The sequence below is a fragment of the Pinus tabuliformis genome, chromosome 4_2 (genome assembly GCF_031772625.1).
Source record: "Pinus tabuliformis cultivar Carrire ecotype Pingquan chromosome 4_2, CPIR1, whole genome shotgun sequence".
NCBI lineage: Eukaryota > Viridiplantae > Streptophyta > Pinopsida > Pinales > Pinaceae > Pinus > Pinus tabuliformis.
In genome coordinates this window covers 980,884,805-980,908,343 of record NC_142304.1, presented here as the reverse complement: position 1 = coordinate 980,908,343, position 23,539 = coordinate 980,884,805, and the positions used below count along the sequence as shown (strand labels likewise).

At 41.7% G+C, this 23,539-nt stretch overlaps 1 protein-coding gene across 1 annotated transcript; it reads right to left on the bottom strand.

Moving 5' to 3' along the window:
• Window positions 1-2,906: 2,906 nt before the first annotated feature.
• On the bottom strand, window positions 2,907-22,993 carry LOC149172953 (manganese-dependent ADP-ribose/CDP-alcohol diphosphatase-like protein). The gene is made up of 2 exons (XM_089424469.1): window positions 22,579-22,993; window positions 2,907-4,363 (listed from the first exon to the last, which is right to left on the bottom strand). Exon 2 carries the CDS (start codon window positions 4,166-4,168, stop codon window positions 3,191-3,193), a length of 978 nt encoding a protein of 325 aa, XP_089280595.1. The 5' UTR covers window positions 4,169-4,363; window positions 22,579-22,993; the 3' UTR covers window positions 2,907-3,190.
• Between the last annotated feature and the right edge of the window lie 546 nt (window positions 22,994-23,539).

Here is a 23,539-nt window from a genome sequence, read left to right as displayed (position 1 = left end):
TTTAATTTATATTAAAACCTTTACAATAATGAATAGTTGGATTTTGTGTCTTGATATATTTATGTAAAAATAAACCATTTCAAACCTACACATTTATTTATTTATTAAAACTTAAAACAAAGTTTTTTAATAAGTAAATTAATATAATCAATATGCCCTTGTATTTGTATTTATTTCTTCCATTTGTTTATTGCTTCAAATAATTTGTTTTCATCATTTTTCATTTTGACTAGAAAACAATTACAAGTGATTTTTTTAGGCAATGAAGATATTCCAAGAGAGCCAAGTTATGGAGCAAAGGGTAAAGTAAAGGTAAAAATTGCTTTAAAGTTTGCATTATTTGATAATAATATGACAAAATTTCACACCAAAATATTTATACAATCCTGAAGATGAGATGGCAATTCACAAATATGGTTAGGGAAAAGGCAAAATTAGCTAAAATAAGTTTAAGCAAGGTGAAAGGGAACAACTTAGGGAAGAGATATAATTAATTGAAAGAAAGAGAATGCATTATCAACATCGTCACTACATTGTGGCATATAGCAATCTACACGGACAAAGAGGCGTCACTCTAGGAGAAAATTGAGCAAATAGTAGATAAGGTATCAAACCTCCCAAAGCAGCATGAAACCAATATTGAAGAATGCACCAAATAGAAATTGAAAATTCAGGAAAGCAATAATAAGCTGCAGTTACTACAAGTTAGAAAGAAAGAAAGTATTAATGGCGAACAACATCCCAATAATGACACATACCACAGTAGTAATATAACAATTACTAGTCAAAAGTCCATTCACAAGTGATGGAACTGAAATTCCAATTATTATAAACATCACAAGATAATAACCACAAGTCAAAGAAGGCTCATAAGTGATGACAAGAAAACCACAAATAATGAAAAGTGAAAGACAACAAAGGTGAAATTAAAACCACATGGGAAGTTGAAGCTAGAAAATTTGGTGTCCTCAAGGATGGCTCAAAGATTCCTTCAAATGAATGGTGATAAGAATAGTTCCAATAGTGATGTAGATGGAGACTAGCAAGCCTCCCAGCCCATGAGAGAATACAAGTAGCAAGCTTGCTTTGCTGGCACACTTAAAATTTAATTTATTTATCTTTGTTTTGTTATTTCAGTGAAATATCAATTAAGGTTAGAAGGAAGGCAAGTATCAATATGTAACAAAATCCAAAACGTGACACATGTCATGATGGTAGTAAGGCTTACAATTGTTATAAACAAAATATAGATAGCAATTACAACTAAAAGAAGGTCCACAAGTGATTACAATAAAATTACACTTATTATAAACAGCTTGACTGTCTCTAATGGTTAAGAATATATGTTTCTTTTTAAATAGGTTCAAATCTAAATAAAAATAAAGTATATACCTCCATAAATTTTAATAGTCAAAATCTTTATATAAAGAAAATTTTCTTTTACAAACAATAAAATATCATACACCAATTTAAAGACTAAGACTAACTTCACCATAACCTTTAAAAATATGTGATAACACAATAAAGTTTTATACACCAATTTAAAGACTACCATCACCATAACCTTAATTTTTAAGTTAAATTAAATTATATTATTATTATTATTATTTAATGTAGGATAACACTGAAATGCAAATGATGAAAAGTGATTAAAACAGTAAAGATGGAAATAAATATAAAACATGTGGAAGTCAAGGCTAAAAGACTTGGTGACCTCAAACGCAGCTCAAAGATGATGCCTTCGGAGGGATGGTGATAAGAACAATTCCCAACAGTAACGTAGATGAAGATCAGCGAGCCTCCTAGCCCATTGGAGAATACAAGCAACAAGCTAACTCCGCTGAAACACTGAAAAATTTGATCTATTTACCTCGGTTTTGTTATTTTAGTCAATTAAGATATATGTTGCATGAGTCCATTTGCCTGTGGGCATTGTGATCAGGATGAAACCATTATCAATTTTTAAAAAGTGCTCAGCAATTTTCTTAGTAAAGGGCATTGTGATAAGGATGAAACCTTTATCAAGTTTTAAAAAGTGCTCAGTAATTTTCTTAGTAAGGGTCAACTACCAGTACAAGTGCACATGCACAGCAATTTTGCAGCGTGGGTACTCATCCCGCCCCTTTTCTCAACACATATTCTGGTGTTCCATGAAAACCTATGACATCCAAAACTGTGATCCTGGATTCTAATGAAGAACCTGAATCCATCAAAATGGTTAAAATCGTGGCTCCAACAATCGATTATGCAATTCCAGTGAAACTGAATCTAACCAAATGGTTAAAATCGTGGCCCCAACAATGGATTATGCGATTCCAATGATTTTCAGTTCATAATTCCAGAACCCCTCGCAATGAGAGTCCCTATACAATGCCCAACTTTCTTTAACAAAGGTGGTCATCAGCATACGGGTGCAACAGGTACGGATAGTCCCGGGGGATTAGAAGTACCCATGTAATTATGGTTAAGACATTATAGCCACTTTGTTGGGTAATTTGTAAAATGTAAGATTTAGATACAAAAATCTAGAGCCCTGCCTTATAAAAATAGTTATAAATTTTGAGGTTGCATGTAGTAGGCCAAGAAGACTGTAGAAGAGAAGAAAGATCTTACAGCACCCTGCAAGGTATAGCCGAGCCCAATAATAAAAAGTCTATTTTGTTTCTGTTAAACAAATGGTTCCTCCAACAGTCGGATGTACGTGAAAACAATCGACATACAATAGGACATGCCAATGAACAGTTTCCAATAAATGAAGCTGTAGAGAGAGAAACTTGAATCTGATCATTAATAGAAAAAAAAATAATAACTGATCCTGGATCCTAAAGTTCATGCATCTAAATGCTTGTTAACTTCCGGAAGCCGCTGTCCATATTATGCGTGAGGAGACTAGCTTCACAACGATGTAGACAAACAATAACTTTTTAAAATGATTTCAAAAGATGTTTGTAAATCAAGAGAAAACTACAGGTTTAGCATACCCAGATATGAAATGGTGTAGGTAACCTCAATATAACAAAGATAACTTGTCATAGTCCGTCTTTACATGCATGAAAGAAAATAGAAAAAATTGGCTGAGTCCTGACCACTGAAATAAAGAATTGGGAATACAGACGCCTATATTATATAGCTGTTCTACATCTCTGGCATGGGCAATTGATAATATACTTGAGATTGTCCAACCAGTTGTCTAGGTTGATACTTTTTCCAAATCAAATATCATTTCAGTGCTTGCCATGCGATCAGTTCCAATTAGTAAAAGCCGATCATGGTAGACATCAATATAGCCAAATGCATCCGAGCCTGGAGGGCACTCGAGCACAGCTTCCAGAACCCTATGGTGAATTCCATGAGAATCCACAGCATATCCACCTTTGTGGGCATGGCCCGTTAAGCAAGCCTTAACACAATTGTATTTATGAATTACATGCATCACCTCATCGTAATCCCACAGTAATGATTCAGGAGATGCTGCAGCAGGATCCAAAGGGAGATGGCAACAAATGATGACTTTCTGTTTACAAGCAGTTGCGTCTTGGAGTATGCTATCAAGCCATGCTAGCTGCTCCCTTCCAACTCCACCATTGAACATAACAAACCTCCTTTCATTTCCTGTTAGCCCACCAGGACTATTTTTATCCTTATTTGGGTTCTTGGTTTCAAGATATTTAGCTGCCTCTAAGCTGTGGGGATGATTCTCAGGCCACCCAACAACACTGATGTCATATCCATCTAGCACAACAAATCTGTAATCTGCTACGGGGCTAAAATCATAATATGCATGGCCATTTGGGGAAGGTATCTTTAACAGGCTAATTAAATCGTTTCGAGGGAGATTATAAAGACAATGATTACCAAGCATATGATAAACAGGACCATTGAACTCGTCAAATTCCTTAATGACATTCAATACAGCTGTACGAGACTCCTCTTTAGGGCAGAAGCCATCTACTATGTCACCAAAATGCACTGCGAACTGTAGTTTTCCTATCTGGTTCCATTTTCTGACAGCCCTTTGCAAAGATAGAATACTATGTCGATAGTATCGAGGAACACCAAGGAATGAACGACCATCAGGAATGTCAGCATATTGAACATCAGTGATGACCCCAAAAGAGAAAAGTGGCTGCTTAGTTCCCACGCCTATTATTCCATTTAGGGAAGCCATTTTCCTCCAAATTTTCTTCTGCCGAAGTACCCACCTTATTGCCGGTACTTGCTGTTCATTCTTATTAAATAAACATGATAACCAGAGAACAACTGTAGGGAAGATATCTAATCCAACCCGACTTTGCAACAATCATTTCTGACAGAGACAGCGATTGTCTCCACTGCAAGGGCATCCACTAGCTTGAGTTGGTTCCTGTATAGCCAAAGTATCTGTTAATACCTTATACAATAAAATTCTCAACAAACCTAGATAATTTCACCAGCTGTGCTCTGACTTAGTCACTTCAAGTTAGACAAAATGAAGCCTCTGCATGTCTTTGAAGAAAATTTGGACATGTATTTGGGTCTTATAGTTTAGGTTTACCCATCTCTATATGTGTACAATGTTCAGTTTGTTCACGTTGTTTTAGCATCTTAGTGTTTAGCTACTTTTTCAATCCCTAGGGTTCTTTCTACCCTGGTTCTTTTCTATTCTACGGGATGTGTTTAAGTCTCATTGACCTACTTTGGTCATTCATGTATTTAAGTCTCATTGACCTACATTGGTCATTTCAGGATTAGTATAATTTCTTTCTTTCTTACGAACTAAAGTTTTTCACCTAAATGAAACAAGCTATATATAGTTAACATTCTTCAGACGAGTTCACTGTCTCCAAAAATGCATTAATGAGGAAAAATTGGTTAGATGACCTGATACTGTTTGAATTGTCAATGAATAGGACTAGTAATCCTGATGCAGTTTCAATTGTAAACAAATAAGCCTAAGATTTGAGAACATGTGATCTCTAATCCAACAAAGAAAGCAAGAAAAACATCATTGAAAGGATTAAGATATGCATGATTTCGAGAAATCTATCACTAAACAGTTAAATGGTGCTTGCCAAACTTATTTTTGTGTCCTGATATGGTGCACATTATTAATGAGAAATACTGTAAATGCTCAAGTTGTCAGACTGTTATTTCCATCACTAAATACTTGAAAGTGAATGCTAGTGTTCTATCTCCTCTTAAATCGCATCCTGGATAAGGAGAACCCCTCAAATGTCTATTTTGATTTTGAGCTGGTAAATCTTAGGGCTCAAACTCAATTATGCTTAATATGCACTGGCGAGTCTGCAAAAGTGAAATCTGGGGAAGAATCTAGAGAAGGTAGCAACTTGCTTAAAAGTTAAAAACCACCATAAGTTATCATTGGATCCAATGTCCCATCATCACTTTAACAGCTGCGAAGGATCTTTGACGGGTTCATGGCACTGTGGTAGGCTATGCAGTGCATGTGCCAATGGCACCAGATGGTATTAGCTCAAAATGAAAAATATGCTTTGACCTAATACTTTTAAATTTCTAACTCTGCATCCGGACTTTACAAGTTCTATATTAGCTATAACAAAATGAATCCTTTTATTTATAGATTGTCTTTAAATTGCTATTTACTGGTCTCCCGATAGTTTGGGCCTGAAAATACTAAACATAAAAAATCATGAAATTACAGATCCAAGTGGAATGCCTATCTGATTTTAATAAAAGTCCGAAGAATTCTTCAGGGTCTTAAACATCCAGTTATGAATTGGAAGTTATGATTATATCACACTAAAGGGTAGGATCATTATAGTGTGAATAAAAGAAAGTTCAACAGGGATTAATTTCCCTTTAAGTGATTGAAGGCCAGATAACGAATGTGTTACAAAAGGGAACATGCTGGACTTTCACCTCTGAGAAGGGGAGTGGACCACTGCTCTTCTCACATGAATGTGCCAGGATTGACTACTTATTTGGAAAGTATACAAAGTGACAATGTGCGTACGTTAATAGGAAAAAAGCTAACATAATAGTTAGTCAATATGGCATGGCTAAGAATCTGAATGCCTCAGATCTACCCTAGCTATGTAACTGTTAATTATACATCCTAAGCTTGTTTAATACCATATCAATGCATGGAATCAAGCTGCTTCTCAGAAACTCTTGCCAAGCCATCTAGAGCACTGAACCTGCCAGTACACCAAGGATGATGGATGGTGACTCACTAGAGAGAAGTTGAGGAAGAGCACTTGAGCTGGGGCATTCCACTTCAAGATTAGTGATGAGGTATTTTGCCAAAGGAATTAGCACATATATAGGCATATATGGGTTCTGTCTTCATGAAGGCTGTTATTATCATTGGTGACATTTGTAGACAGTTAGATCCGCTCTGGCCTGAATCCTCAGAAGGGAGCTTCTGTTTGTGCATTTGTCAGCTGTAGGGACTTACTGTGCTGGTAACAGTGGCTGACATCTGTGGCTGGATTGCTCTGTGAATCTTCACAGAAGGGCAGCTATTGTCTTCTTGCAATGCAATAAGCTGAGGCTAAGTTATGTTGGGGTGGACACAGGAATGTTTGTACTGTCGGACTATTCTGGCTAGTTCTGAATTTCTTGAAGGTGGTTAGGTTTTGATGCTTAGTCGCTACTAGTACTGACATAGTTTCTGATTCATAGAACCCCAGCCTGTGATACATTCATGTGCCTTTTCAGGCCCATCTATTGACTGATCTGAAGTTCTTGCTCCGCCTCTTTGTTGCCTCAGAGAATCTCATGATTATCTACATCATATGCTAATCTAGTTTTTTCAGGACAAGGTTCTCATTTCAGAGGATAGTTTTGATTTACAGAAACTTAACAAATTTACTTGAGAGAGAAAGTTCAAAGAACTAATGCAAACCTAAACTCAGGCTTCAGTGGAGTGGTGGGTTTGGCTAATGTGGTGATCCATGTTAGTTATATGCCATGATGTGTTTCATGTCAGCTATGCTGATGTCTATTTTTGGATCTTGCTAATAACCAATACCAAGGTGTTGGACGCAGGATCCCCCAAGGGAAGTTTTGGGGCTTAAAGCCCAGCTTTTGACTAAATCCGATGTAAAGGCTCCGTGTTTTGTGGGCGCGGAGTGCGAACTTGTAAGCGAGTCATAGGATTGTCCGCCCTCATTTTTGTAAATGTAGTGTCGGCTTTAGATTGTATAAATAAAGCGAATCTCTAAGTTGTTAATCACCGAATGAGAGTCATAAATGAATGATGAAGAATTGAGTCTTATCTAAGTGTAGAGTCAAGTCTTGGGTCGTAGGGTAGGAGAAGGCTCCGCAGCTGAGTGCGCAGAGGCCTAGTAGTCCGCAATTGAGTGCGCAGATCCCTGCAACTGAGTGTGTAGAGCAAGTTAAGTCTGTAACCAATTGAAGCATTAATAAAGAGAAGTTTTATACCATTCCTGTGTATTTATTTATTGTTTTCTGCATTGAATGTATTGGGTATAAATTACATTTATGTTGTTTATATGATGCGCGAACTTATATGTTTGTGTCGATTAAGTGAATATAAGATAAAGTATCTGTTTACGTGGAATTAACTAACAGCTATAAGAAGATAAGTAAGATCCGAGGTGTAACTTGGGGAAATAGCGCAGGTCGCTGCCTTAGCAACGTGAAAGAATCTCAGCCCCTGGTTAGCACTGCGCGAAGGCGATTGTAACAAATCGCGAAGGTCTCGCAGGTCAGGACAGTGCGCGAAGCTATTCACAGTTGAACTAAATCGACCCCTCAGACATCTCCAGGGTGCGAAAACTTGGTTCCAGCATCCCCCCATACTGCTTCAGGTGAGACCTCAGTGCGCACTCTGCGGGTTGTTGTCCAATGGGCCAGTAATGTATGGATTTGTTTGGCTAATTAACTCTGAACTTGGGTCAAGCCCCCTCAAGCCAACAAATGGTACCGTTGCCTGTTGGGCGTGGAATCACCCAAGGGAAGTTTTGGGGCTTAAAGCCTAGATTTTGACTAAATCCGATGTAAAGGCTCCGCGTTTTGTAGGCGCGGAGCGCAAACTTGTAAGCGAGTCATAGGGTTGTCCGCCCTCAGTTTTGTAAATGTAGTGTCGGCTTTAGAGATCTACCCATGGTCCGCGGACCATGGGATTGTATAAATAGAGTGAGGCTCTAAGTTGTAAATCACTGAATGAAGGTCATGAATGAATGATGAAGAATTGAGACTTATCTAAGTGTAGAGTCAAGTCTTGGGTCGTAAAGTAGGAGAAGGCACTGCAACTGAGTGTGCAGAGACCTAGTAGTCCGCAGCTAAGTGCGCGGACCCCTGCAGCTGAGTGCACAGGGCGGGTTAAGTCTGTAACCAATTAAAGCATTAACAAAGAGAAGTTTTATACCATTCCTGTGTATTTACTTATTGTTTTCTGCATTGAATGTATTGGGTATAAATTACATTTTTGTTGTTTATATGATACGCGAACTTATATGATTGTGTTGATTAAGTGAATATAAGATAAAGTATTTGTTTACGCGAAGTTAACTAACAGTTATAAGAAGATAAGTAAGCTCTGAGGTGTAACTTGGGGAAATAGCGCAGGTTGCTGCCTTAACAAGGCAAAAGCATCTCAGCCCCTAGTTAGGGCTGCGCGAAGGCGATTGTAACAGATCGCGAAGGTCTCGCAGGTTAGGACAGTGTGCGAAGCTATTCACAGTTGGACTAAATCGACCCCTCAGACATCTCCAAGGCACAAAAACTTGGTTCCAACATCCCCCCATACTGCTTTGGGTGAGACCTCAGTCCGCACTCCGTGCACTGTTACTGAATGGGCCAGTAGTGTAGGGATTTGTTTGGCTAATTAACTCCGAACCTGGGTCAGGCCCCCTCAAGCCAACAAATGGTTCTGTTGTCGGGACTGGAATCTACATAGAGATGTCTGATGTCGTATCATTGGAATCCAACTAAGAAGGAAATTGAAGGTTGGTTGGACAGGAGAATTCACAAGTTCGCGACACAGGAGAACAAGAATCTGCGACTGACAAAAGAAGAGTGGTTAGACTGCTACTTGTACACAGAGATCCACGAAATCTTCTTCGCATCTTTCCCTACTGAGTTGTACGAGTGGATCGCGAAGCTAGCAGATAGCCAAGGAAGGTGGAAACTCGACAATCCTATTGTGTGGACCCCAGAGTTGGTGCGCAGATTGGAAGCATCAGAGGATAAGATCGCACGCACTATTGATCACTGGCTCGATCGGATTATAGGAGGATTCATCACTGAATTTGCAGTAGACGCTTCAGTCAGCTATAGCAAGGCAGAGCGACGCTTTCTCAAAGGACCGCGAGGTAAGTATGTAAATTCTCTGAATACTTGGATTAAAATGCTATTGTGTGAAAAGAGGGTTATGCAATTACCTTGATGTTCGGAGCTACGCGAAGTGGAAAAACCTACGAAAATGAAGGAAGTAAGGGACCAGAGAATACCCCTTTGATTTCACCTCCGCGAGGAGACGAGGAAGAGCTCGCAAAGGTCTCTCCACGAAGTGCGATCCATCTGATAAGGAAAAGGATTCTACGCATACCACCCCCACCCACACCGCCACCAGCTTCACTGCCTTCACCTCCATCTTCACCCGTACCACCTTCGCCACCACTACAAGTAAATATGGCAAGCACAATAAAGTTGCCTGCGTTCAAGGGAGTAGGAAATGAGGATCCGAATCAATTTTGGTTCGTGATAAGAGTCGTATGGGAAGCACAGGGAGTTACAAATGACAATATAAAGAAAGAGACACTGGTTAGCGCCCTGCAGGACCGCGCGCTGACCTAGTATATTAAGCATTCTAATGACAATCCGAATGCGGGGATCGTGGATATCCAAACTGCGCTAAATAAGGAATTTAGCAGGCTGAAGTCAGAAGCGCAGTCGATCATTGGGTTCAAAGAGATCACAATGCTACCAGGCGAGACTCCTTGGGAGTTGGATCAGAGGCTGAAGTGCACAATTCGCGAAGCTAATATGACTTTGACAGATGGACAGCACCATGAATGGTTTGTAGCATCGCTAACGCTGCATTTGAGGAACGCACTGTCGCAGCAAAGGTTAATGACTTAGGCAGAAGCCTTGGAGATCGCGATGAGACTGCATGAGACCCCAATGCAAGATCCTAACTTGGGAGTTCAACAGATCCACGCACAGTTGAAAAACTTATGCCTTGAGATGCAGAGTCTGAAACAAGATAGGACAGCTCGACCAGAAGTGCGCGAAGAGGTGTGGTGCGTAAAATGCAAGGGTCAGGGTCATGATAAGGACCACTGCCCGGTGTTCGCGAATTACCTCGCGGGAGGAGGACCAATGCCGTTAAGACCGGAGGCACAAGCAGGACCTAGCGCAACGCCTGCTTTGTGGTGCGCGATTTGTCAAATAGGAGGGAAACACGCTACAGACAACTGCCATTTGTTACAGAAGTATACACAAAATTCGCAGCAATTGTTCTGTAACTTTTGTAGGTCAGTAGGACATGATGAGTGCACTTGTAGAAGCTATGAGTTAATGATGGATAGAACTCCCACCTACAGAGTTCAGGCCGAATCGCAGCCCCTAGACCCGAATGCAGGAGTGGCGCGAACAGGATTTCAGGGGCATGAATGAGGCCGAGGTGGAGGAGGACCTGGAAGAGGTCGCAAACAGCTGATATGCTACAATTGCGGAGGGCCAGGACATTATGCCCGTGATTGTACGAACCCAACGTGTCCATCATGTCTGTATTGTACCTTGTTTGATCATGAGACAGAAGATTGTCCTATGCTGATAGCTAGGATACGCGACAAGGGAATGCTACCACCTCCCCCGACTCAGAACCTGCAAATGATGAGGTCTGAGCCGCGCAAGGAAGATCCAAATGTGAACATTATGCTCCGAAGTGGAATTGCGACGGGAGATGACAAAGGCAAACAACCTGAAAATAGTACTTGGGTTCGCAAGGCTCCGATGAAAGAAGCAGAGTTTGATTTGGAGCGCACTAAAGAAACCTTTATGGAAGCTAAGAAGAGCTTCGCTGATGCCTCCACTTCAGGAAGCAAAGATAGATCAGAGCCGAAGATGGACCCATCTATGTTTACGATGTTTTTGGAAACATGCATGAAGCTACTGCGCGATAGTAAGGATGTAAAATTGCAGGAACTCATTAACAGATGCGCTAGGACCGTGCCAGCAGAACCACGCGTAGTCTGGAAGATTGGAAAGCATACGATGAGAACGGGAAGAGAAATGAGGTTAATCGCGCAGATTGGAGAATATGGGATGGAACAAGTAATTCTGGACTTAGGATTGGACGCAAATGTTCTGTCGAAGCAGACATGGGAGCGCATAGGGAGGCATACACTGCAGTGGTCTCCTATTCAGCTGCGAATGGCGAACTAGCAAAAGATAATACCTATGGGAAGATTAGAGGGAATCACTGTGGATATTGAGGGAGCGAGCGCGTTAGCAGACTTTGAAGTGATAGAGATTGTTGATGACAACAATCCCTACCCCACCCTCTTAGGAATTGATTGGGCCACTGACATGAACAAGGTGATTAATCTAAAGAAGCGCAAGATGATTTTTTAGAAGAAGTCTCTGCGCGTAGTTATACCCTTGGACCTTGCTGAAGGATCGCACTATACAAAGCCGGTGCACGACTATGAAAGTGACGATGATTTGGACTGCATCTACAAAATAATCACGCGAGAGCAAGATTGGGTAAATCCCACTGTGGATGGATGGATCTCATGGGAGCGCGAAAGTTCTTATACGTCGGATTCAGATGAGGAGATAGAGCGATGGTAGAATTGGTTACACGAGGTAACCACACTTAATAGCAATATGATGATAAGATCAATGCGTTGTGTATCGACAGGAGTGGGAGATCTGCCTACTTATGATGGGTTAAGTGAGGTGGATGCCTTTTTGGACCGATTTGAAAGGGAGGTGTCGAAAAAACAACGTTTCTAGGCCTTGAATTGGGTACTGCGCGCTACGCCTGCAAGGTGGTGGGGTACACACAAAGGAAGATTTGAAGACTGGCGCGCATGTAGGCGGATGATGCACTCACGATTTGGGAAACCTATAGTGTGATTGGCGGATAAATACAATGGACGGGATGGTCCGCGCACGCATCTCTCCAGGTGGGTACAGGCATATGGTAAACAACCTACGCGGATGCACATGAACTTCGCGTTGGGAAACACGGTCAATAAGCATGTGTTGGGGGGGGCAAATGCGCGAACGGTTCCTCAAGTTGGAACAACAAAGTGTGGGGAGAACTAGTGCGCAGAAGGTTATCCATGCGGAAGCATTTAACGAAGTGTGCGAAGCACTGAACAAGGTATATAATGCGCAGCGAACTGAGTGTGACCTGCGGGTACCAGCAGTTTTATGGGTTTATAGGAAAACATGCAAGAAACTGACAGGACAAGCGCCTTCTAGGCTGGCCTATGGGGAAAACGCTATAATACCAATGGAGTATATCATGCTGAGTCCGCGCATAGCAGCGCCCACGGATATGACGGATCACGGAGCCTTGGAAGAAGGGATCGCACAGTTGGAAGAGCTCGAAGAAGAACGCTTGGGACCTGATGAAGAGATCCAGCAGGGTAATCTTAGGCTCCAAGAACTCATGAATGAAAGTGTTCGGTTGAGGGAGAAAAGCGCCATGGTGGAAGCAGAAGTCAAGAAGCTTGAGGAAGGAATACAAAAGGACTTTCTTGAAAAAAAAACCTGGTGATAAAACAAGATGCGCACGATTACGTTGACGAATTTGGGGACTACCACCGAGAGTTGATCAGTTTGATGCCTTGGATTGGACCATATGTTACTAAGGGGATCACAGATGGTGGCGCGATGCAGTTGGTGAAGTCAAATGGTGAACCCTTCCCAAGAGAAGTAAGCGATAGTCGGTTGAAGCCATATACAAGTGGCCCGGCCACCTAACTAGCCGTGGGAAGCACAGTCTTAGCACCCCAAGCAGTTGAAAGGAGGCGCGGGACTATAAACTACTCTGCCTGAGAGCCACCCGATGTCAGGGCTACACGCAGGAACGAAGTGTTACAGGGTTCGCGACAGCACAAGGGTAGCTGCACTGCCGCGCAGGTCGGTTGGGAAGTGACTATTGCAGTCATTAGTCACGATGTGATGCTTGGTTTGAGACCAAATGGAGCAAGCGGCAGGCATTTAAGGAAAACTTTATGGGTTAGGTTTGGAAAAATCTGCCGCCAATGGACGAAACAGTCGAATTCAAATTCAAAAGGCATTATAAATTGCAAAGGGTTGCCTAGCAAACAACACTTGGCCATTTGAAAATTGAGCTATTGCGCGTCCTGAGATTTAGTAACTCCGAGCTGTTCGATTCTTTGAACTCAAAAGCATTATTTGAGCACCTACCTAAACCGTTGAGAGATTTGTGGAACAGCAATATGACCACGTCAGAGGAAGCCATGGATATCGGCGAGAAGACCACTGAAGAGGCCGCGCAGGCCATGACAATAAGAGACGCCCCAGAAAGCGTCGGGATGTTGCAGAAATCCCTAAATCACCATGCACGTCGAGACCCAAGAAAGAAAAGCAGCCCATGGTTCCAGTGCACGTGTCCCCTAGAAACCCGCTATGAACTAAACTGATCATGGAAGAAAAGGGGAAAGTAGTTAATGTGGAAACCGATGAGGAGGAAGACCTTGAGGAAATCCTGTTCGAAGAGGAGGAGGACAAAGAAATGGAGGAAGAAACCCAGGGTGCGGACCCTCTGACTAGGAGCCCATCCCCATCACAGACCACCTAATCCACAGAATTACCCGACTCCCTTGTAAGAGGGAGGACCCAACGAATATTTCAGAGGGTAAGAGCAACGACTTGGCCATCGCGGAGGCCATGAAGGCAAAATTCAAGTTGGAGAAAAAGAAGAGAGGGTACGCGATCTCCAGTATCAACAATAAGGCAGTCAGAGTTGCCACCCAGATACTGGCTGGCAAGGTTATGCAGAAGTGTCGCGCGGATGAGGTGGCCACATCGGTGATAGCACTTGTTGCGCAATGCATGGAGGGGGTCCAGTTTAACTAGTCCAAGTACTTGTGCAAGGAGTTCCTGGAGAATTGTCGCGAGGCACAGGAACAGGGGAAGACCTTCCACTATGCATGGCTTCTGTTGTCCATAGTGTTGGTGGCTTGGGAATTGCCTGAGGACAGCCAGTTCCCCACAATTGCGCGAGATCTTCCAGAGGCAGCGAAGTATGCTTCGTTGTGGGCCACTAAAGACGCGCAGAGGATCCGAGACAGTAAGATATTCTAGGTGTTCATGGAGATGAACATCAAAATGGGGATTAACTGCAAGCCGCAGTTATCGCCCATTGTCTATAATAGTCTACAAAGCTTCGCGGAGTTCAAGGCAGACTTCCATCACGTGTATGTCAGGGCATGCAAGGACCCCGCGAAGAAGTGGAATGAGCTCCCGTACCTGGCCACAGACGATGTCATATTCGTCGTACTTGAGTCGTGGCCGTCGGAGTGGCGCGCTCCAGCCATCTCCATGTTGGAAACGGAGAAGTCAGCTGCACAAAGGAAGGAGGAGGCAAAATTGTGGATGGCATAGTTGGCAGAGAAAAGAAGAAAAGAGGCAGCAGCAGCAAAGGCACAGGAGGCACGGGACGCTGCGAAAGTAGCAATAGAACAACAGAAGGCAGCCGCGGGACAGCAACAGGCAGCAGAGAAGGAGCACGAGGGCCATAAGTCGCCATCGCCTGAGGAAGAGCCCGAGACAGAGGAAGGTGGTGTGGACCCACAGACAACGTCTACACAGTTGAAGCGCCAGCGCCCGAGAGAGCAGGTGGGGCTGCGGAAGAAGTCAAAAGCCTCCAAGACTTCTTTCGACCCGATCACCCTCATTGAGGGGGCTTTACATAACATAGGGGAGACGGTGCGCGACGTCACCGCGGAGGCCCTCTAGGCATTGGGGGCCCTCCAAGCACAGATACAGGAGTTGCAGATGCGCACTCCTTAGGCTGGTACTCTTTCGACCAACCTTGCAGTAGGAACGGCTGCAGCCGAGGAAACGCTACGCGCACGCATGACCAATACTATAGTGCTGCCAGAGGGGGCACTGGTTACAGAAAATGAGGCCAACAGGCCTATGGTCAGTGCACTAAAAGGAGTGGGGATAAACATGGTTGCGCTCCCTCGAGAGACGCTCTATGTTCTGCAGGACGAAGTAACTGTAGAAGTGCGGGCTAGGGAGGGTCGTGCGCTACAGGTGTTAAGTGAACAATGAATTAACATGGAACAACTAAGCCTGCAGCGCGATCAAGTCGTAACACAGAATAGACACCTAGTGCAAGTGGTTGAAGAGGCCTGCCAGATGGTCCCTGAGTTGACCATCCCAGTAGAGGTGTGCACTCGTAGATTAACATCAGGGGTGCGCGAGGCACGACAAGAAATGGCTAAGGTTCAGCTGGAGCTGAACCTTCAGATAGCTGAGCTACAGTTGAAGGCACAGCCTTCAACTCCACCAGAGGTGAGGGAACAACGCGTCAGCGCCATCACAATGGGAACAGAGGAGATCAGCAGTGCAGTGAAGGACTGCACCAAACTTTTGGAAGAGTCGTTCGAGGTCCTCACCACTCTGCAAGAGGACCCGAACATACAACGCTTAGAAATAGAGGCGTGTGAGCTACAACAAAGATATGATGATATAAAAAGGACCGCGCAGACAGTGGCCCTTACACAGAGGCTCACGTGGATGCAACAGGCAAAAGCGCTCAAAGAGCAAGTAGATGCAGCGCAACATAAGGAAGCAATGTTGAAGGCGTGCATCCAACCATGGATCGATGAGGCCTTCATTATTACAGCCTTGATCGAAGCCAAGCTCGCACAAATGCAAGGAACGTAGGAGAAGATACAAGGAAGCAGTTCAGATACCGCGATCTCTGAACAGTGCGTGCAGGAGGTACAGAAGGTAACGCACTGATCTTGCAGCAATTCGAGCAGAGTTGGGAGGTCTCCACGCGAAGATCTCCGCACCAAAAGAGTGACTCAAGGGCGAGTCATGATGTTTGTGTTGGGGGCCTGTTGGGCACGAGATCCCCTAAGGGAAGTTTTGGGGCTTAAAGCCCAGATTTTGACTAAATCCGATGTAAAGGCTCTGCGTTTTGTGCGCGCGGAGCCTGAACTTGTAAGCGAGTCATAGGGTTGTCCGCCCTCATTTTTGTAAATGTAGTGTCCGCTTTAGAGATCTACCCATGGTCCAGGGAACATGGGATTGTATAAATAGAGCGAGGCTCTAAGTTGTAGATCACTGTATGAATGATGAAGAATTGAGTCTTATCTAATTGTAAAGTCGAGTCTTGGGTCGTAGAGTAGGAGAAGGCTCTGCAGCTGAGTGCATAGAGGCCTAGTAGTCCACAACTGAGTGCGCGGACCCCTGCAGCTAAGTGCGCAGGGCAGGTTGAGTCTGTAACCAATTGAAGCATTAATAAAGAGAAGTTTTATACCATTCCTGTGTATTTATTTACTGTTTTCTGCATTGAATGTATTGGGTATAAATTACATTTCTGTTGTTTATATGATGCACGAACTTATATGATTGTGTTGATTAAGTGAATATAAGATAAAGTATCTGTTTACGCGAAGTTAACTAACAGTTATAAGAAGATAAGTAAGATCCGAGGTGTAACTTGGGAAATAACGCAAGTCGCTGCCTTAGCAACTCAAAAGCATCTCAGCCCCTGGTTAGGGCTGCGCAAAGGCGACTGTAACAAATCGCAAAGGTTTCGCAGGTTATTCACAGTTGGATTAAATCGACCCCTCAAACATCTCCAGGGTGTGGAAACTTGGTTCTAGCATCCCCCCATACTACTTCAAGTGCGACCTCAATCCGCACTCCATGGGTTGTTGCCGTATGGGCCAGCAGTGTAGGGATTTGTTTGGCTAATTAATTCTGAACCTGAGTCAGGCCCCCTCAAGCCAACACAAGGTGCCTCCTACACTTTTCTTCGTTAGTTTCAAATAAGGATTGTCAGATTCTTGCCATCTTTTCATGATCAGAGCAGTAGTAGACGACTCCGAGAGCCATGAGAATACTTGTCGTTGACAAAATCTGGGGTGTGGTTGCGAACCCAGCTCTCAGACTTGGAATATCTCTTTCAGCATACCAACAACTCTCTCAAAGGAAGATACAAGGGAAAAAATAACGATCTCAAAGCCTTACTTCAATGAATCTCATCAATAACGTTCCAGTTCAGTGTTTTTAGTAGTCAACCTGAGTAGTTAATCCCTGCAAAGTGTGGAACATAGTTTTGAGTAGCTAACTTTTGGAGATATAAATTTGATTTTGCCATTAACCTAAGCAGGCATTATTTTAGCAAAAACTAATTACACAATTTCTAAGCGCACTGAAGTAATCCTATAATAGAAATATTTTTTAGCGTGACAGAAAAGAAATTCCCTTTCCATCAAGGACATCTCCAGAGCAGAAATATAGCACTTAAACCTGTATCATCCACTGGAATATGTCAACCAACCTAAAAACACATTATGGTAAAATAGGAATTCTACAAAAATCAAAATAATAATAAACTCTAATAGATATGACAATACTCCAATACACATCCACAAGTGTTCCCATGTTTCATAAAGAAGATGTACGTATGTATGCATAATTTCTTTCTGACTAGGTTTCCTAATTTGTCGAGGCTATGGTATCCTATTCAAGTGGCACTTGCTACAAGCTGTATGTATAGATAATACATATTACGAATTCTTATTAGGGCCATTGGATGCAAACTGTTAATTAAGATCGTTTGGAATGGCTTCTCGCCATTTAACGTGAGAGTCTGTTTGGCAATTCCGTTAAAGTTGATGTCAGTTGATTTTGACTAATTTCTGTGGAAATTTGTGCTCCGTTAAAACGTCCCTTGCCCTACATTAAAAAGTTGTGTTACTAAAGACAAGAAACAGTCCGCCGGGCTGTGGTCTACTGGATGAGATGGGGTGTCACTATGTTAAAGAACCAGGTTCAAACCTTGGGAGCATAGAGCCCTGAAGATTCAGTTATTACCTGAGTTTGGCGGTGTTGCATATGCAACATTCTTCCCAAAGTAAGAAAAACAAATGAGAAACAGGAAATGGCAACGGAATGAGAAACGGGGTACCCACGGATTTTGGGATAAGAAAAGGTCACCAGTGCATTATGTGTATCTATGCATATAAGAAATAACTTACTAAATCCAAATCCATTCAAGACCTAAAAGTAATCCACAATATGCAGGATATCAATGTTATAAACCCAATTACATTCACTTGATAATGTTTAGGCGTTCTTATGGCCGTTTCAAATGAGGCGATCGGCAGAGGAATGCCCACGAAAGGGCATTTGCATAAATGATACCCTGCCCTACCATTTCTAGTAACACAGTTCTTATACTTTATTTGCAAGTCATGAGGTATATTGCTGAAACTAACTTTTTTTATTCTATACAAAGCTTCTAGCATATCAGCCAATGCAGAATTAAATATTTCACACGGGGACCTGTCCCTCCCAATATGCAGGATATCAATGTTATAAACCCAATTACATTCACTTGATAATGTTTAGGCGTTCTTATGGCCGTTTCAAATGAGGCGATCGGCAGAGAAATGCCCACGAAAGGGCATTTGCATAAATGATACCCTGCCCTACCATTTCTAGTAACACAGTTCTTATACTTTATTTGCAAGTCATGAGGTATATTGCTGAAACTAACTTTTTTTATTCTATACAAAGCTTCTAGCATATCAGCCAATGCAGAATTAAATATTTCACACGGGGACCTGTCCCTCCCAAAAAAAAACCTCGTACCCTGCATTGACTTATGGAACCTTAGGAAACGTCCCCAAACTGCTGGGGACTTTACTGGGGACTCGGGGGCTTGCTGGCTGCCTCTAAAACATTCTGGGCAGATTTCAGGGATAATCTGGTCATATATCTTCAGTTTTGACAATCATGGACATTGATGATTGGACAAAACATGATAATCTTTCACATCCATTATTTTTGTATTGCACTGAATCTAAATCTGTTGTACAAGTTGTAACTCAAAACATGGGTTTTGTATGATGGGTTTCAATTTAGGTTTCTGCTGATTTAGATATTGTATTATGAGTGACAAAATTACAAGCAAAGCCTCCATGTGAAGAAAACAGGAAATGCAACATTTCAAAAGGCTGATCCTTGTGGTTATTGCTCTTGTTCTTCTCATTTTTCAGGTCAGCTCAGCTTTTATATATTGTACATGGGCTTCGAGGAGCTATTCAAATCCAATGCTTCCACCATCCCAACCTCAACAATTGTGAAAACAATTAGATGGTAGTGACTTGGATTGGGTACTAAATGTTTGAATACTTTCTTATTCAATCAGCATTCTAACCTAAAATATGAATATAATATCTTTACAGAACCAAAGTGTTTTACAGTGGTTTTCAAGTTTCAACACGGCTGTAAAAGTCTCCAAAACCTATTGAGAAGAGAATGTTTCTTACATTATACAATAATCATCACTACCAAGAAATATGAGGAAGAAAAGCTCTGCTGTAGAGACAGTTCTATGTCTCACAGACCATTCATGGACCTTATTGCAAATTGAAATTAGTTACACTTAAGTTTCCTAAAACTAAACTACATGTTTCTCATGTCTAGAAGCCAATAATGGAATGTCACTCAACGCCCTTATAAATTGCTCGAACCTTTTCATAATCGGCAAGTGTAAGGGCAGTCCATAATCCCATATAGTATAACTTGTTCTGCTTACAAGTTTGAAGCAACTACAAATGTTCATAGTGAATTGTCATCCCAAACAGTTGTCCTCTGTAAAATTCAGGGGTGCACTCTAGCCATCCCTAGGATGCATCCCCCATCCCTGCCATTCCCCATCCCAAAAACTAGTGCAACATAGAGAATTAGAATTGGACCAAAGCCTACATATATGATGAACAGAATAGCCTGTTCTGTATATAGGATGAACACTACAAAAAGAAAAGAAAAAAAAATCTAAAAGTGAGTTTCAAATTTTCACCTGCCCAAACCAAGATACGGGAACTGAAGAGCTCAGCTTGTGTAGTTGACAGGGATAGTGAATCTGCAAACGGTAGCTGAGGCCTGATCTCGGATGTGCCTATAGAATGATGCATGCCGCTTGGATTATTTCTACTTTTAGTGTAGGTGGTTTGCTAACGACACCATGAACAAAACACAGAGGTCACAGGCCATACATTACTAAGAGCAAAGCAAAGCAGGAAAAAAGCATTGAATAAAATGTGGGTTATTTTGAAACTGGACCTTTGAAGGCCACAAATCAATTTACCTGAGCAATGAGTAATCAAAAGCCTAGGCTCCCTTCCACCTCTAGAGAGATTGTTTCCAAAGTCACTTCCAATTCACATCCAAGATGCACCTCCTGAGCATGATCATCAAACCCAGAGTTCTGTATGGTTCTAAGGTTTGGGAACTGAGCTTGCTTCAGGCTGACTGGGCTCAAACGAAGAAAGTATAGACCTTTCTGCTAGAACGCATCAATCGGTGCAAGAGGACAATCCCTCTATCCATTATCCAGGTGGAGTTCAAACTTCAAAGCACAACCTTTGCGCTTAGAGGCCATCTTCAAACTTATCTCCTTCCTACATAGGGTCCAGACTCTCAGTGACTCTGCTTCGAGGAGGGCTTGCTACCCCTATCTTGCTCTCTGCTCCTCTGAGATCCCTGCCTCTAGGCAAGTTCAATGTTGACTTTCTGAGGCCTCCAAGTTACTTTAGTCAATGGCCATCTCTCAACTGCCTCCACCCTTACAATACTCTCTAGATGCATCGACCTACTTCATGCTATCTAAATAAAAACCTAAGCAAGGTAATTATAGAGGACATCTATAAACAATATAGCCAAGTCACTTGCATTGCTCCTCCTGAAGGTCTTGGCCATAAGATGGCTTTCTATTTGGAGAACTTTCTATAGCTCAGTGATGAACTTACTTTGTAGCATGTGTATATATGGCTCGCATCAGCTTTGGAGCAAGACCAATCACCACCTTCATCGCTCAGATAGGATCTATCAACTTGCCACTTGCAAGAGGCTAAGTCGAGGGATCGCCTAACATTCAGATATCCCATTTAGTACAAGATCAAAGCAAGGTTTTAATGCCTTTAATGGGATTCGAGTGGCTCCCTCTTCACAATTTTTCATTATCCAAATATAGATATTTAGCTCTTTTTGTAAGGGAGGTTCTTAGATATAGAATCTATAGATCAGAATCTTCAGTGCTTCTCTCTATCTAGAATCCTCTAAGAGAATCCCCTCTTTCTTCCTCAAAGTTTGGCCACCTTGGGGGTAGTAGACAACACCTAAAGATCTAGACTTCTTTGAGATCTCGTATCTCTTCTTGATCCCCCCACCTACTCGGTTGTTCTACTTTCAAGACACTTTCGAGGAGCTCCCATCCTAGAGCTCAGGATGGACTTTATCGGATCGACAAATATAGCAATTCTAGGAGGGCCAGAGACAGACTACCTCAGCATAAAGTACCACTCTCCAAGCTCTGTCAAGAAACCAGTCTTCTCTTTTCAGTGTCTTCTTCCTAGCCTTGAGTGTTAGGAATGATGGATCACCTCAATCTAAGGCTCCTCCTAGGATTACACGGTCAAGCTCCATCAACCCCGGGCCTCTCCTGATGACCCTCTCAGACAATGCATCAGACCCTTCACAGTGATTGAGGATTCGCATGAGGAGATTTCTCCCCTCCCCTCCCTTCCAGCCTCAGTTTCTAGTTCCATAACCACTTAACATGTTCTTACGGAGATTTCACTATGTACTCATTGTTTGTCTCTGTCGTTTTTTTACTTGTACTATCTTAGTTTTCTGTAGTTTTATTATTAGATATTTTCCTGTTGTTGTTAGGGTAATTATAGGAGCTGCCTTTGCACTCCCACTATGGATGACACTGATTGTACTCGTTTAGTCCCACTGACTTAATATTTGTAATCATTCATTGGATATTAAGAAAATTATCCATCTTCTATTATCATGGCACCATAGAAATGCTGGAAAAAGGAAATTAGTAAGCAGAACCCTACCATACCAATATGCAAATAATTATTCTTTAAAAACTTGTTTATCTTTTTGGGGAAGCCTATTTATGGTGCCTAAAGATTGAATAAAGGAAAAGGGATTTGCAATGACAGTGTGCACATGTGTATATGAAAGTGGGGTGCATTCTAAAGCCTGATTGATTATGGAGGTGATTGATAACTCTGTCTGTATGACCATGTGCATAATAGGGCATTAGCTGCAAAATTAAATATATTTAGAGAGAGAGGAAGAGTGTGTTCAATTCATACACTACTTGTATATCCACACGACCTTTTTTCAGTGCCAGCTCAAGTCAGGATTGATTTGGGTACAGATTAAAGAAACTCTAAAATTAAGCATCAACAGATTATCCTGTGTAACATCTGATATATATCATTAAGAAAAAAATTATGCCTATATGCAAGCATTTAGTTTATTTTAATCAATGCTAGACCGTTTCCATCAAACAGTTAAATCCAGGAGTCCGTGAGGAGAAATGGGTACCTGGGAATGAGGTCATAGAAGTGCTGGCGATGACTGGCACGTTACCAAAGCAACCAGTGATATTATTACAACCGAGTTCTCCGCAAAGTATCGTTGTCTTCTTGTGTTCTCTGCCCTTCACTCCACTACCATACCATCTATGATATCTGTGTCTATCGTAAAGAGGGTGAAGATTGATCTCCGCTCTTAGTTTGCAATAATATCGAACGGGCCATTATCAGTTTTTAATATTGTAAGGAGGGTTAGATTGATCCCTGCTCTTCCTCATCGATTTTTAATATTGTAAGGAGGGTTAGATTGATCTCTGCTCTTAGTTTGCAATAATATCAAACATGTCCATTATCAGTTTGGTGCGTTTCCGGGTTATTATTAATTCGGATACCAACCACTCACCAATCCCCCCAACATGTTGGCATCCAATCAAATGGATTGATTTGGAAACCTTAATGTCTCAATCAGAGATGATATCACTTTTTCTTAGTACCAGTTCTAACGATACTTATGATCGGATTTCAAACCTAATTAAAACAACGAACAATAATCACTAATATTTGTAACCCAATTAATTGCGTTTAAGCAACACAAAAGGAGGATCTATGGTTCATTAGTCTTCTAGGTGGGTGAAACTTTTATCACATATTCCTTATAGAATTTAATGACAATTATTTAAAATTATTTAGGTTTAAATAGGAGAAAAATAACAACCAAGGATCTTTCAATTTATAAAAAATGATTGATGCTTTTTCTATGAAAATAAATAGAGATAATTCTATTTTAATTTTAAAGAAATTAAAAAATACGTAAGTACATAAGAAAAGATCTAATTTAATTTACTAGTTTAGATTCATCTTAAACTAAATTATTAAATATTAAAAGGGATCAAATTTTTGGTATGTAAATTTTCTAAGACATTGTTTATAAGTGAGATTTTTAAAAAATATTTTAGGTTTATTTTTTGATC